This window comes from Trachurus trachurus, assembly GCF_905171665.1.
Source record: "Trachurus trachurus genome assembly, chromosome: 21".
Classification (NCBI taxonomy): domain Eukaryota; kingdom Metazoa; phylum Chordata; class Actinopteri; order Carangiformes; family Carangidae; genus Trachurus; species Trachurus trachurus.
In genome coordinates, this window is record NC_139899.1 from 25,695,513 (window position 1) to 25,711,166 (window position 15,654).

The 15,654-nt window shown below is 41.5% G+C and overlaps 1 protein-coding gene across 1 annotated transcript in view; it reads right to left on the minus strand.

Moving 5' to 3' along the window:
- The window catches only part of tbx15 (T-box transcription factor 15), a gene marked incomplete at its 3' end in the record, with an annotated part of 42,774 nt that overhangs the window by 13,674 nt on the left and 13,446 nt on the right, over nt 1–15,654 (minus strand). The window contains exons 3-4 of the mRNA XM_083997157.1: nt 13,288–13,389; nt 4,114–4,285 (exon numbers count right to left, since the gene is read on the minus strand). Of these exons, the coding sequence (XP_083853283.1) occupies nt 4,114–4,285; nt 13,288–13,389 (274 nt within the window). The remainder of the gene's footprint in view (nt 1–4,113; nt 4,286–13,287; nt 13,390–15,654) is intronic.

Sequence of the window (15,654 nt, forward strand, 5' to 3'; positions counted from 1 at the left end):
AGTTCAGTTATCTCTTTGCCGTTTCATACACCTTATAAACTACATGCTACAACATTTACCTCACCACAGGTTTATGACACCTGTAGTTACAGTTGCATAGTTTATTGTGTTAAGTGTTATATATAATATGCAAAGCTAAATATTAAATAGGCCTAATTCAAATTAGCTTCACTTTGATCAGTTGCTATGTTAAAATTGAAGTCCAAAATGAATGCACCGTTAATAATAACAATACAATTTTACAATACAATACAATGTAATATGCTATAAACAGTCTCTGCATTATCAGTATTTTTATTTTGAACATTTGTGTATTTTTTTTGTTGATTTTACCGCTGTTAAGATGAAAACCTTTACATTGTTATAATATTATGTTTTATTTAAAGTATCTATCTATCTATTGCTATTGTGTATTTTCAATCAATTAATCAATCATGATCAGAAGATGTTTCTGTTAATTCATCTATACACAGAGCTGGAAACTATAGTTGAATACTTGGGTGAAGTATTGATCAGTATCCAAAGGAAAAACTGAAGAATTGTAAAGCATCAGTTACTGTGGAGTTCGTTCAACTGCTGACGTTGACTTATTTTTTATTTTAGTATGTTTTTACGGAGCAGATATTTGATATTTTAACTAATAAAACAGTTCGTTCAATCTTTGCTATGAGTGCCGTCGTGTTTGAAACCTGCAGATCTCATCACAAAAAAAATCACAAACCGGTGAAGACGCTGTTTATCGCTGTGGAGGACGACGCGCCGCCTGAGACAAAATAAATGCGAGACTCTGCTCCTGTTGTGCTGCTGCGACGTCGTCTCGTGATTCACGACATGTAGGCTACAGTGTCTGTTTCTTATGAGGAAGACAATTCACCACACCACGAGTCAGGAGGATGAGCGAGGAGCGGTGAGGTTTTTCCCACACAGGAAGCTCCCAAATTAATTTCCTTTGGCCCCTGAAGCTCCTTCGGGGAAACAAAAGGCCTCAAACTGAGCGGTGGGAGAGGAACCAGGACCCTGAGCTCTGAATCCTCCTCTAACACCCATATGTTATTACATTTGTCACCACTGAGCTGATGTGATCATCTGCAAAGCTGCAACACAACCATGGAACCTGCCAGACCCATGCACTGAACTGGACGCCGCCATTTTCTCTCAGCGCCTGCAGGGGAAACCTCGCTGTCATGGCGCCGTCACCTCACGTCGCTCGACTGTAACGACTGTGAAACCGATGCGGCATCTCAGGCTGTAAAGCTCAGACTCATCTGAAGGCCGAGCGTGGTCTGTGTCCTCCTCCTCCTCCTCCACCGTTTGGACGCTCAGACGACCTGATAGGAAAGACAGCGTGTCCTCTCCTGTTTCCATCAGCTCATAAAAGAAGTCGGAGTTCACGCTGCACCGAGACTCTGCTGCAGCTTTGAGTTACGAGGTTCACGTTCACTCTGGGACGCTGTTATTCACAGTTTTATTGCACAAGTGTAACGTTGTTTAACCTTTTACACTGTGTATATTCCACTGTTAGTTCATATTTTGTCTGTATATCAATTAAAAAGTTAAATATTTCTTCTATATTCTTCCATTTATCCGTGAAGATGGCGGTCGGGGCTGTTGGAGTTTTACCTGCTGCATGTGAAGGAGCCATGTAGGATGTGATATTTAGAGTCAGCATGAATAATGCATTCTCAATATTAACGACACATCATGACCTTGTGGTTTAAAATCAGTTTAGGTTTGATCGCTAATAAAAAAATATTGGAAGCCTGAGGTTAAAATATGTTTTACTAATCTTGGTCACCGGGGGACAGAGAACCATGAAAACACAGTAACCACCACATCCTGGGATTTTAAGACTGTTGCCTATTAAAATAATGTTGGCTAAATACAGAGCGCCCCCAACAAAAGGGGGAACAGACGGGAATCATGAAAGAAATATAAAAAAAAAAAACATGGAGAAACTTGTCTTCTTCCTGAATCTATGTCTGGACAAATTTACTACTAATAACTGGAGCAAATGGAAAAGTCATTTTAATGCTCCTCAACATGACAACATATGCTATCTACTAGCCTACATGCCAGTAAGTATGTGCATTTATGTAGGCCTATGTATAGGCTATCTATGAAAGTCTAACTATTGTGTTTTGTGATGCAACAGGCGACTATAACCTATAAACAAATGGATTTTGGAATGCGCTCTCAGATCTCATCATAGGATCAAGACAAGAGGAACAATGTCTTAAATAAAAGGATATAAACAATCTAATGGGAAATGCATCAAAGATTTAAAGACATAAAACTGCCAAATTTGACTTTTTAGCTGTGTGAATGATAGGCTACTGATGACTCATTGAGCCATTATCTGTTGGTTTTGGATCAAGTTTGTGCTTTTTTTATTTACCCTGAATTTGATAGATATAAAACAATAAAAATAAAGATAGTTTCCTCCTTATACAGTAAATCCTTCAGATAAACTAATATCGTATTAAGCAGGCTACTCGTTTGGAGTCTGTTTCTCATTTCTTTTCTCAGGGTTTAGCGTGCTAGCATTAGCTTCCCAGGCTAACCTCATGAGTGGACAGCTGCACTCAAGACTCAGATATAAAACAATAAAACAGGATAGTGTTTTCCTTGTAAATCATTCAAATAATAACTAAAGTTAGTAGTTATAGTATTAGTGCTCATTTGGAGTCTGTTTCTCATTTCTTTTCCCTGGCTTTAGCGTGCTAGCATTAGCTTCCCAGGATCATTGCTGTAGCTGCCCCAGTGACTCTGACAGCACCGTTTGGTCTTTTTCATGTTTTTTTTTTATATAGATTTTACTGAGTATTTTCACAGGTTGAAATATGGGTCCAATCTCACCTAATAACCAAAAGCTAAAGCGCAGTTTTCTTCGTCAAAATTGTCCCTTTTTCCCTTTGATCGAGACTTAGAAAGTGAAAATGAGGGACCAACTTCAACTTGCTGCCCACTTGCTGATTCTACATAAAGACGACAATAAATCAAACAAATTGTGGCCGAAACTTGTTGCATTGCAGTTAAATATTTCACCTACAAAAAGCCACATGACACATTCAGAGCGGCCCAGAGCCAATAAGAGACTCTACTTGAGCTCACCACCTCTGTTACTGACTGGACGCAGCCAGGCGAGGCAGTAAATTAGACAGACTGTGGTCAGACGTGAATTTCAGCTCGGTGGTGTGGCCGCCGGAGCGAACTACAAATCAACTGCAGTCATTAAGTGCCTTTTAACGAAACCGTTTCATTACAAAATGCTTCACGGAGCCACGGAGGAAATGAATATTACATGTTAAAACAAGGGCACAGGTTCAAATCCCAGACCTCTAATATCTCTGCACGCTAATCCAGGAGAACCTAATATTATTCGGCTCAGAGTGGACCATCTTCAAACAGAGCGTGTGAGGGAGGGAGATCGGACTGTATCGCAGAAAATCAATTCTGAACAAGTCTCATGGCTCAGTGAGTCATGACGGCATAAAGTGCATGAAGAACAGTGTCAACTTTCCTTTCAAGCAAACGCATCAAAAACACTCCCATCCAAAAAAGAAAAAGAAAAAAAAAAGAAAAAGCCTCCCAGCTCCAAGAGTGCATTCACTCACTCTGCAGCACCCCGGAGTGACATGAGGTTTAAGGCACAAAAATGAAACTAATGGATCACAGCTTCAACGCTCTCAGTCCCAGAGCCTCTCAGCTGGAACAACTACCATCTTTAAACGCTGACGTCTGATTGGTCCGTGGATACAGGAAATGTGTCCAATGTAATTACACAGCTGATTTCTGAGCTGCATCCAACCCTCACGATCTCCATTAAACATTAAACCCTGATGTCAAACGTCCTCTTTGTTGGCGTAATATTGAAGAAGAGCTTCCTCTCTCTTGTTGTCTCATGTTACCTTTAGGTCACGTAGGAAATATCAGGATTAACAATGCATGAGCAAACAACACAGGAAGAGGAACTATTAGCACTAAATATGATGCAAACCCTGTAGAAGATTTAGTTTTTGTTGTTTTTTCTGCAGCGTTTATCAACCAAAACTGTTCCTATGTGAAGGTAAAAGCGTTCGGCTGCAGAAAAAAAGAGGCAAACTGTGAACTTACGTGTCCCTGGTCGTCCAGCTCGTTGTTGGTGAGCTTGAGCTTGTCGAAGCTGACCACCTGCCTCATCCAGGTGTCTCCTGAGGCCAGAGAGTCTGGGTGGATGTAGACCCGCGGAGGCACCGGGGAGTCGGCGTTTCCAGCCACCATCCACTTAGAGCTGTGGTACACGTACCTGCAGGAGAGGAAGCCGAGCGTTAGACAGTGAAACGAAACTAAATCTGAGGTTTTATTATGGTAACTTTACACCCTATGAGCCCGGAGGGTGAGTGTAAGTGCATATTTTCAGGTACAGGAAGTAGAAACAGCACAGCTTTTTGCTCTTGTACAGGTTTTATTGTTGCATTTTCATGCACTCACTGTGAGTTTTATAGTATTTTTTAACAGTTTTCAGTTTTATTTTTTAGTATCTTCTGCTTTTACTCGACAAAGAGCAGATGAACGACCTGCACTGACGAGTCCGTCCTCCAGGAGTCGAACAGGGGACTCACCCCTCAGAGCTCAGGGCCCCAATCATTCAGCTGCCACGTCACCTCAGAGTAAAAGTCTTTTAATCCCAAACAGTAGCAACGACGACGACTTTGTTAAATTTCATGTTTAAAAAACCTGCCTGTTTGAGTTTGTACAGACAGCGTTTGACGAGCGGTCGTGGAGCTTTGCAAGGCTTCAATTTGAGCTATTTGAAATGTCGGCACAAAGTGGAAAAAGCACATTAACGTCCTGAAACAACCACTTCATCCTCCTCCTCTGATTTCTTTCAGATGCATTCGCTTTGTCGTGTTTTTATATTTTTTCTCCCCCCCTCTGAAGGTTCGTTAAAACCTCCAGGACTAATATTCCCTAATCACCCCCGTTGTTGTGAGAACGTCTGAGGTCACGTCAGGGTCGAACGCCTCTGTGCCTTTTTAGACTCTTTAGGCTGCAAAAACAAAACTCCAAACACTCGGCCACGTTGCCACAACACCGGCCTCCAAAACTCATCTGTTGTTTCTTCATTGTGCTTGAAATTTCTAACAAGCGCGACATAAAATATTCCATATGCAGTCACACAGTCGGCTGCATAGTTTCAATTAAGGCGAGCCATAATATTTGATGATGTTGTGTGTGAGTTTGGGTACAATGGGGCGTCCCACCCATTAAACAGCAGGGGGAGAGAAGAAAGAAAGAGAGAGAGGGAGAGAGGGAGAAAGAAAGAAAATGACGATCTCCCTCCATTTTGAAAACAAGTCTGACCCAAACTGTTTGAAAAATAAATGAGAAAAGGAAAAAAGGAAGACAAAGGAAAAAGAGGAGGGGGGGGTGGGAATTAAAAATGCAAGAGAAGAAGAAACAAAGACACGAACGGCTGGAGAGAGTGAAGTCAGATCGAGACAATCCGCCAGAGTCATGACGAGAAATAAAGAGACAGAGAATGAGGGAGATACAGACGATACGAGACAGAGAGAGAGATAAAAGAAAGGTAAAACAGAAGAGGAGAGAGAGAGAGACACAGACACAGAGAGTGGGAGAGCGAGGTAGAGAGTGAGTGGAGGAGAGCGAGTGTGAAGCACAGCTGTTTGCCTTTAGTTCTGGCCCAGGACTCGGTCGAAAGTGTTTTATCTGCTGCGTCTCTGCCAAAGTCATCACTCACTCCTGAAACATGGACAAAACTCTCATTTGGTCCTTTTGTTATTGCCACAAAGAGCTGCACCACCCTGTACACACACACACACACACACACACACACACACACACACACTCATACACACTCATAAAGTATAAGTACATTCAAATGCAGTACAAAAATACACACTCAGCCTCTTTTCTGCCACAGCGAAACACAAACGCACACTCTCAAAAAGCATCGGGGGCGTTTTTAGGCATGTTGGCAAACCCACCCTCTGGCAGCCATGTTGGACGTTCGCTCGGCTCTTAGCGACTGCGAACAGCTCAGCAGCTCGGTTTCTAATACTACACTTGTAAACAAATCTACCTCATTATCAGACCACTCAGGTTCTCTGGATCCCACTTTTAATGCAAATTTTAACCAGATTGTGAGGGAAAATTCAGCGAATTGAAAGCGCTCGAACAGCAGCTGACTCTAATTCTCAGCTGCCGCACGACACGATGATGCAATTAAAAAGTCAGATAATGGAAATGTGGCGTTTGTGTGTGTTTGCTTCACGCATAAATTTAAAGTCGGGTCGTTGCTGTTGCTGTTGCCGCTGCTGCTGCACAGATCTGATGTCTTCATCTGCAGCCGTTCTCGCTCGCTGCAGAGAAAAGTTGGGTCATGTACGCTTGATTTGTTCTCAGCCTCACTCTGTTTCCACTCTTATTTTACTTTTATCTTTTTTGAAAATGCACCAACTTTTCCACCTCGAGCCAATACCTTTTCTTTTTTTTTTGCACAAGCTTGACATTTCTAAAAAATTCCACTTTTTATTCACAAATTGTAAAATCGCACAAAAACAGGTGGATGAAAAACACCCTCACTTGCTCAAACTTCAGATTATTAGACTCATTATCAATCAGGTCTCATGTCTGTCACTTTAACGATCCTGATCATTAACCGTGTTCCTGTGGTGAGTTCAAGAGACAAACGGAAACCTCAGCTCTGTCGTGTTCAACACGGCGCCTGTCGCTTTAAGAGATCTGACGTTGGTCCCTGGCTGCGTCCACAATCACTCCCTATATGAAACACTGTCAGAGGTTTATAGTGAGCAGCACACTGAGCTTTCACACAAACACACACATGTTTGTATGGCTATCTTTGTGAGGACACTCATCGACATAATGTATTCCCTAGCCCTTTACCCTAACCTTAACCATCCAAAACAAATGCCTAACCTTAACCATTACTCTGAACCTCACTTAAACCTAATAACCTAGTTATTATAAAGTCAAATAAGACCTTGGAAGGGGTCTGAGAAAGTGAGAACTGGCCAAAATGTCCTCACTTTCCCAAAATGTCCTCACTCTGATGGTTTAAAACTCAAACTGGTCCTCACATGTATAGCTGTACAAGTACACGAGTGACCATCAGTGTTATTTTGCACAACTGCAACATTTGCATGTAAAAAAAAAAAAGCACATTATAATTTGATATCAGTTAAAACAAGGAAATGCAACAGAGACTTTGAGCTTTGTGCCAGTTCTGAACACACACACCTCTCAGATCCACACACACACACACACACGCTAACACATATATGTATATATGTGCTCACAAAGGGGTGCCAGGCGTTCCTGTAATTTCCTGTTTGGAGCGCTGTTTAGGGTTACGCTCGGCGTAGCAGGGAAAGTGTTAAGGAACGAGGAAACTTTAGCCCCAAACCGGACTGGAAATCTGATTAGTCCCCCCGCTTTCATCTTCCATAAATCTGCCATCTGGCACCGGCACGATCAATAAAGACTGGACTTTATGTGACACTCTTACTGGACAGATGGGGGAGGGAGGGAGGGGGGAGAGAGGAGGAGGAGGAGGAGGGAGGAGGAAGGAGTGGGGGAGTCGTTTCCCTTCTCAGCCGACACCAAACTGTACAGCTGACAAAACTGCACAGCAACACACACATAGACTCATTTTCTTCTTTTCTCACACATACACGCAATAACACCCGCTGTGATAAACACACGTTGAGACACACACACCCATACACACAAGCTGTTTTCATGTGTGTGTGTGTGTGTGTGTGTATATGTGTGTGCACGCCCAGCTCATCTCATCACACATATACAGTAACACAAGCAGGCACGCACATAAAAACACACATTTACACACTTGCCAGACGCAGCCTGTATATTAGGTTACTGTACTGACAGAGTAAATATTGCTATAGAGTTTCCTCGCAGGGTGGACCGCTGTGTGTGTGTGTGTATATATGAGTGTGTGTGTGTGTTGTGTTTTGTAAGAGAAGACCGTCAGCTTGGATTCTTGTAGTTATGAGGACCAAATGTCCTCACAAAGACAGAGAGATGGTGACATGTCTCCAGTTCTCACCTCCACACCGAGTCGTGTTTACGGCCTGAGCCTTTCAGTTGGTCCTGATACCTGCTCTATTAGTATATTTATATTCATATCTATATATCATTGTCACTTACTTTGCAATATTTCTATATCAATGGTCACTTTACATCACAATATTCTTATTTCATGCACACCTGTAGTAGTAGTATGTATATTATTTATACTTATATGTATATCATTGTCACTTACTTTGCAATATTTTTATATCAATGGTCACTTTACATTACAATATTCTCATTTCATGCACACCTGCAGTAGTAGTATTTATACTTATGTATATCATTGGCACTTACATTGCATAGTCACTTTACCTATCAATACTTTTATATCAGGCCACCTTATATCCTCAGTACTTGTTCTTTTTTAGCCCTATCTACTTTCTTTTTTAACTTGGCTGATGTAACAACTAGATTTCCCCGTTGTGGGATGAATAAAGTACATCTAATCTAATCTAAAAACCTGTACGTGTGTTTCCATGGAGGTATGTGTGTGTGTATGTGCTTCTTCTATTTCTATACTTCTACATGTCCTCACAAAGATAGTGGAATAATAAAAACATGGAGATCTTAGAGCTCTGACGTCACTGATCGATCGTCCTCACAGATATAACAAGGTGTGTTTTAATGTCATTAATTTAGTGTGGTGATCATTCAGGTGTGAGTTCTTCAGTTTCTGTAATTAACAGAATAAAAAGGTATAAAGTCTGAGTGTTTTTGTGTTTGTTTTCCTCTCAAATGTCCTCACAGAGATAGATGGACAGTAACATCTGGCCAGCTGTGACTACAATCAGTGTTTATCGGGTCATATTTAGATTTTGCAACATCATCAGGTTAGTTTAAAGTTAGTTTCGGGTTAAACACATGGGATTAGATCAGTGTTTTTCAACCTTGGGGTCGGGACCCCACGTGGGGTCGCCTGGATTTCAAATGGGGTCGCCTGAAATGTCTAGTAATTGATTTAAAAAAAATTACTGATAAAAATATATATATTTTAACTAATTATTATTCTTTTTATAATTATGATTAAAACACCACACACAATCTTAAACAACTGTATTCTATACTTTCACTGTCTCGAATATAAATCGAGTTCACGTGACTGCATGTGATCGCAGGGTCGCCAGAAATTTGTGATGTCAAAATGGGGTCACGAGCCAAAAAAGTTTGGGAACCACTGGACTAGATGACTGTGGCTGTCTGTTGGATCAGATGCATTCAATGACCGCTCTCTAAAGTAGGAAAACAGACGCCTTTGGGTGTTTTTGGGTGTATTACCTCTTTAATATCTACCTCTATGTGTGTGTACAGACAAAGTGGTTACATGAAAAAATGGACCTGTGTGTGTGTGTGTGTGTGTGTGTGTGTGTGTGTGTGTGTGTGTGTGTGTGTGTGTGTGTGTGTGTGTGTGTTTGTGTGTGTGTGTGTGTGTGTATTTATTAAAACCACATGGCCTCACAAATACAGTCCAGTCTGGTTTGACTGTCGGTCAGTTCGAGGTCCTTTAGTTTATTGGTTGTTTTTAATATCTGTGTCACGTTTGGGTTGAGTTTAGAGGGAGATTGTGTTCAATGAATGTCCTCACAACTATAGTTGCTTAGATACATCACACAGGATATCTAAATGTGTGCGCACAAAAAACAAAGATAACAATAGTTTACAGACCCTCAAACACAAAATATATTTTGATTTTGATAAAGTTGATTCAAACTGGGGTTAAGATCAGATTCAGGCTTGTGATCAGGTGTATTCGGTGTCAGTCCTCACATGTATAGCAACATTAACACCTGTGTATGTGTGTGTGTTTTTGTATTTGAGGACCAAACATCCTCCAAAAAAAGCCAGTTAATCAAATTAAAGTGCAACAAAACATGACCTTTAGTGTGTTTTATCAGCTTTGAGTATGTTTCTAATTGTGTGTGGATACCTGACTGTGTGTGTGTGTGTGAGTGTGTATGTGTGTGTTGCTCTGACACAGTCGAGAGAGTGAGGTATGTTTGGACGAGCCAGACAGCCTCCAGCGTTCAGCGGCTGGAGCTCGGAGCGAACCGAGCGACTCGACTCGACTGTCCACATAAAAGCTCAGTAATATATGGAGATTTAATGAGCGCAGCACCAATGAGTCGTTCCTAAAGAGGGGCAGGGAGCCCAAGTAAAGCAAGTCGATTCCAATAAAGACCTTATTTCCAGAGCCCCCCGAGCTCTCCGGGGCCGTGAGACACACCAGTGACAGCTCCCAGCTCAGTTTGCAAAGCCCTGTGGTAAATTCCCCAGCCAGGAAGAAAATCCTATTTAATTTTACAAGATCTTCTGGCCTCTAAAAATCCTCCATGATGTCTTGGTTCGCCGGTGGGAGAGAGCGTGGAGAGGAGAGGCGGCAGGGCAGAACGCCTGCCTGCTATACGCTCTGGTGGAAAACTTTACATTAATAAACAACCATACGCATCACACACACACACACACACTAACACACACACACCTCACACTTTGCTTTATTCTCGTTAATTTTTGCTTTGTTGCTGTGACGGACGGAGGGGAGACGAGCCTCTTCTCGGCTTCTCCTGTGAGAGGGTTTTTGTTTTGCGCAGAGGGAGGGGATGTATTTGTGGCACTCGCTCTTTAATCAAATATTCACTCTCGCATAGCAACGCAGGAAAACAGCACTAACTCCCCCGTAAACATGTTTTATGTCATTGAACTTTAAAATATGCTCGGCAGCTGCCAGCAGCGGCCGTGTAGGCCTTTAAAAAACACTGACGATGCATCTGATACACGGCTCAGCAGCCTGGACCTGGACACATGGACCGGCCCATCAGGGGGATTATCTGCTGGGTTTTTTAAAGGAATAAGTTGAAACATCAGGTTGCTGTTGTTAATGCTGTTTGTTCATTTGAATTTCAGATGTTAGAGAAAGTGTCAATTTATTCTCTGTATTTTTTCTTCTTTTTTTTTTAAGGTGTCCTGGATTTATAACGGCCTTAATGAGCTGTTAACACTTTCTCACCATTAAACAACAAATCCTGCGCTGCAACAGGACGTGTGATCAGGTTTAATCTCCAATATAAGAGTGTTTTATTTAAAACATTAAGGGAAATTAGGGATTTATTAAGATTAATCTTTGAATCTCAGGTCAGTGGCTTGTTTCATTGCTTTGTTTTCATCTTAAATCATTATTATTAAGCAAATGTAGAGACAATAGACTCTTCAATTTTCTGCAGTTTAACCATCAGGTGCCAATTTTTTCAGCATCAGGTTGAATTAAACTATGAGTATAACGTAATTTGGACTTCATGGATGCTGTATATCACACACCTGCTGATGTGTTATAGTTTTATTATTCCTCTATGAGCCACTCTGCTGTTTCCTCCATTGTCACTCACTATGATCAACCATAGTTCACCAGTCTAAACACTCTCAGTCCTGGTTCCTTCAATTCTGTATTCAATTGTGTATTAATCCGCAAGGGAAAATAGTCCCCAACAAGTTCCCTGTTAACTACTGCTGGAGTGAAGGTTTGTTAAAAAACGACATTAGATCTGGTCTTTTCATTTGATTTGTGAACAATAATAAAAAATATTTGAATATTTCTTTCACATTAAAAGTCTCCTCCATCATGTCAGAGCAGCGGCCGCAGCTTCTTCACTGTTTAAACAACTCTGAATGAAACGAGGCGACTCTGGGTTATTCACCAAATTATCACTTCATCACACACAGCGACAACAACAGTCTGCGTCCGCGTCAGCGTCTAACCGCTGCTGGTATAAACTCAGGGCTCCAGGCTGAACCGAACATTTGAGAGTGAGTGTGCAAGTAAATGTTTCATCTACTGGCGCATGTGCAACCAGAAAATTTGCTGTTTTTTTTTCAATACTGGTGAAAGTGGCGACTCAAAAAATCTGGTATCTGTCGTTTCAGGTGTCAGGTCAATGTGAATCTTTGCTTTGCACGTCGATTTACGGTGTGCACCCCTACATTTTCTGCCTGTGCTCCTAAATGGGCCACTGTGCTTCTAGTCTGAAGCCCTGAAACTTCACTTTTCTCATCTCATCATCATCATCTCACTTCCTTATTTCCCCCCGACACCTGAGAAGATGATACAGAGCCGTAAAAGCAGCCGTGTATATAAAGTTTAAACCTCCACAGGTACGTCATGTGCTGCATGTACCACTACCTGCTGCTGCTGCTGCTGCACGTTTTCTTTCCATCTCCAACTTTTTTCTTCTCTCATTTCATTTCCGTCATTAGACCTGAATGTTGAGAGTTATCCTATTTTGCAGGCCGGCCGGCCGACTCTGCATCTGCAGCTTTTGGCCCCTCAGATGATGAATACATTTCAATCTCCTCTCTCTGGCTCTGACTTCAGGCCTCAGAGCCGCGGGCCAGGATATCAGTCTTATTACATATCCAGAGAGATCCATCACACACACACACACACACACACACACACACCCTCTCTCCTCCAGCACATGCACACTTTAATCACTTTCGCTTCACTTCACGGATGCAAATGATGGGCGTAACTGCTTTCAGTGTGTTGCCGGGAAAAACACAGCAATTATGAGAAATCTTTTTTTTAAAAAGAAGAGAGAATAAAATAGAAAATTAAGACAGAGCTGGAATATCTTCGCTCGCTCCAAATCCTCGTTACACACGAGTCTGACATGAGAGATGCCATGAAGACGAGAACAATCCAACTAGGTCAAGATGTTTATGCTCGGCTCTGACATTTGAGAACGGTCCAGGAAAACAGAGCTGTGTGTCCAGCTGCTGCTGCTGCTGCTGCTGCTGCTGCTGCTGCTGCTGCTGCCTCGGCCTCGTGCATCGTGCACATGCAGCTACGACCCAGCAGCACAGTGCTTATTGTGTACAGCTGTGCATGCGTTATAATAACAACAGACACTTCTGAGGACAGAGACGGCTGCTTTCAGACTGCAGCGTCCCTTCTCTCGGCTGATGAGCAGCATCTGTAGGCTACACTTGACAGTTTTCATGCTGAGGGAAAAAAATTACAATTACTCAGCATATTTACCACAACTCAATTCTGGCTGTGGCTCTGACTGAAGCGCTCAGGCCTCAGTGGTTTGGTGGAGATAGAAACATTCCTGCATTAGGAGGGTGACGGGAAGAGGAAGTGTGCAAAAACTAAAACAATATGTGTGTGTGTGAGGACGGTACCTGTATCTCTTGTTGTCCACGGGGACGATGTCCATGGCGATGTAATACTGCTGATGAGGGTCCAGACCTGCGATCTTCACCCTCATGGCAGGAAACATCCTCCTGAGAAAAAAAAACAGCAACACAAACAAATAAATGAAAAATAAATATTTGTTTCTGTCTTTCTTCTCCTCCTTTTTTTTCTCCTTCTCTTTCTTTAACACCTGTGAAATTGACAAGTGTCCTGGCGCAGCAGCTCCACTGAGGCCGAGGCCTGATGAGCCGTGTCAGCTGCTGACACTCTGTCAGCGTCAGCAGCTGCTCTGCAGCCGATCGACCCACAAAACACATTCAAACTGTGTTTAATTCATTTAGGAGACTCTAAAAAGCATGAACGCACCAACTCCACACATAACAACTCTGATTTCATGTCGCTTCGCCGCAGCTGTGGAGGAACCCGAGGTCGATTAATATTATTTTATCAGAGCAAGTGTTTCGCCGTGTCGTCATAATAATAATAACTACACAATAAGAAAATAACCGATAAACGAGACTGGGTCAAAGAAAAACACTGAAAATAAACTGTTGATAGGCTCGAATAGTGAAGTAAAGTCAAATATGAACCAGAGAAATAAAAACACAAAGGAAATTCCGCACTAACAAAGAACATTACTAACGCTTCAGCCTGATAAAAAACAGCAGCGCCGCAGTGTCAGTGTCAAAACTGAAAGTAAATGAATTCTTCTGATTTTTATTATGATGAAAAACTATTGATTATTGAAACTGTGTGTGCATATGTGTGAGTAGGGAGCTGCACAAGAGACTGTTGAATAATGACAGAAAATACCCAGTGTCTGTGTCGTCTTCACTGGATATAGTTCAACTTCATGTTTATTATTGTATGTATAAAAGCGCAGTGTACCCTAAGCAATGAGTAATAAAATAGCGATGGATAAAAACTCTGAGTGCTGATGTTTTACCGTCACTTTAGTTGGATTTGTAGCTTTTACACAGAAAACGTCTTTTTTTTTTCTACATGAACTCGAACGCCTCGTCGCTCAGACACAGAAACGACCTGAGATTAATGTCACTCGTTTTTCAATATGTGCAGAGAGAATTTTAACTGTTTTGGGATTTTTAAGCATTTTATTGTCAGTGTTTATATTAAGATGCATGTACTATGTTTTCTTTTATTTTTATATTTTGCCGTTTCACTCTGATTCTCACTCCTCTGACTGACGACCTGCAGGAACGTCGTCTGAATGAGGAGATGCAGAGAGAACTTTAACTGAATAAAAATCAAATTAATCACATTTTTATTTCACAATTATCACTTCGCCGTTATCTGACTCTTATCTTAAACTCTGTGAATTTATAGAATACATAATAATGTTACAAATAACAATCTTTCTCTTTGCACATTTCTACAGTTTTTCCATAGTCGTAGTGAAACTCTGCTTATTCTTAAACCCACTGTGACCTCTGACCTTTGTGGTCCAGTGATTTAGGATCACTCTGCCTGTTCTTAGTTTTTCTTTTATTATGATGCTTCAAAAAAAACAAAAAAAAAAACACCCTGTAATTGTAAATGTGATTTATATAAATAGGCAGAGATGTATTTTTATCTGAGCTCTATATTTAGCAGCCTCTCCTCTGCTCTCTGCTCTGCTCTGAGCTGCTGCTGCTGAAACTGATTCAAACCTCAAGAAAAAAAAAGAAAAGAAAAGAAAAAAAAAAACTTTAAATGAAAAAGGAGGAAAAAGCGGCACTTCTATTAAATAACGGTCTGTATATGGAGAGGGAGACATTTCTACTTAATTCCTCGTTTTGCACTTCAAACGCTGCAGTTTTTTCCCTTTTCATTTGGAGCTCGTAAATCCGGGCCCGGCTAATGAGAGAAGAGGAGAGGACTGTTCTCCTGCTTCCCTGCTCCTCGGGATTTATGGCCTTATTACGCGCAGGCCGTGAAATACACACGGCGACGGTCGTGTCCGGCTTCACTCCGCTTCAGCGCGAACTGATTGTTGCTCTGTTTATGAGCTGATTACCAATTTAACCCAATTCATAAAAGCAGCCGAGTACAGTCTATAACGGTAGGTGGACTGTGAGGAGGAGGAGGAGGAGGAGGAGGAGGAGGAGGAAGAGCTGAGGAGCACGACACGGAGAAAACCCAATTCTCGTTTTAAAAGTTAAAAACCAGAGCTTTAATTGGAATAAAATATTTTTATATAAAGGCCACACATACAATTAATAACTATATAGATGATAATAAAATGATGGCGCGAATGGAAAATTCTGATGCGTAAAAAGCGCGTAAAAGCCTCGACAGAGAATTTAAGGATTTAATGGATAAAAAATAACTGGAATAAAAATACTAAATTAATAAAA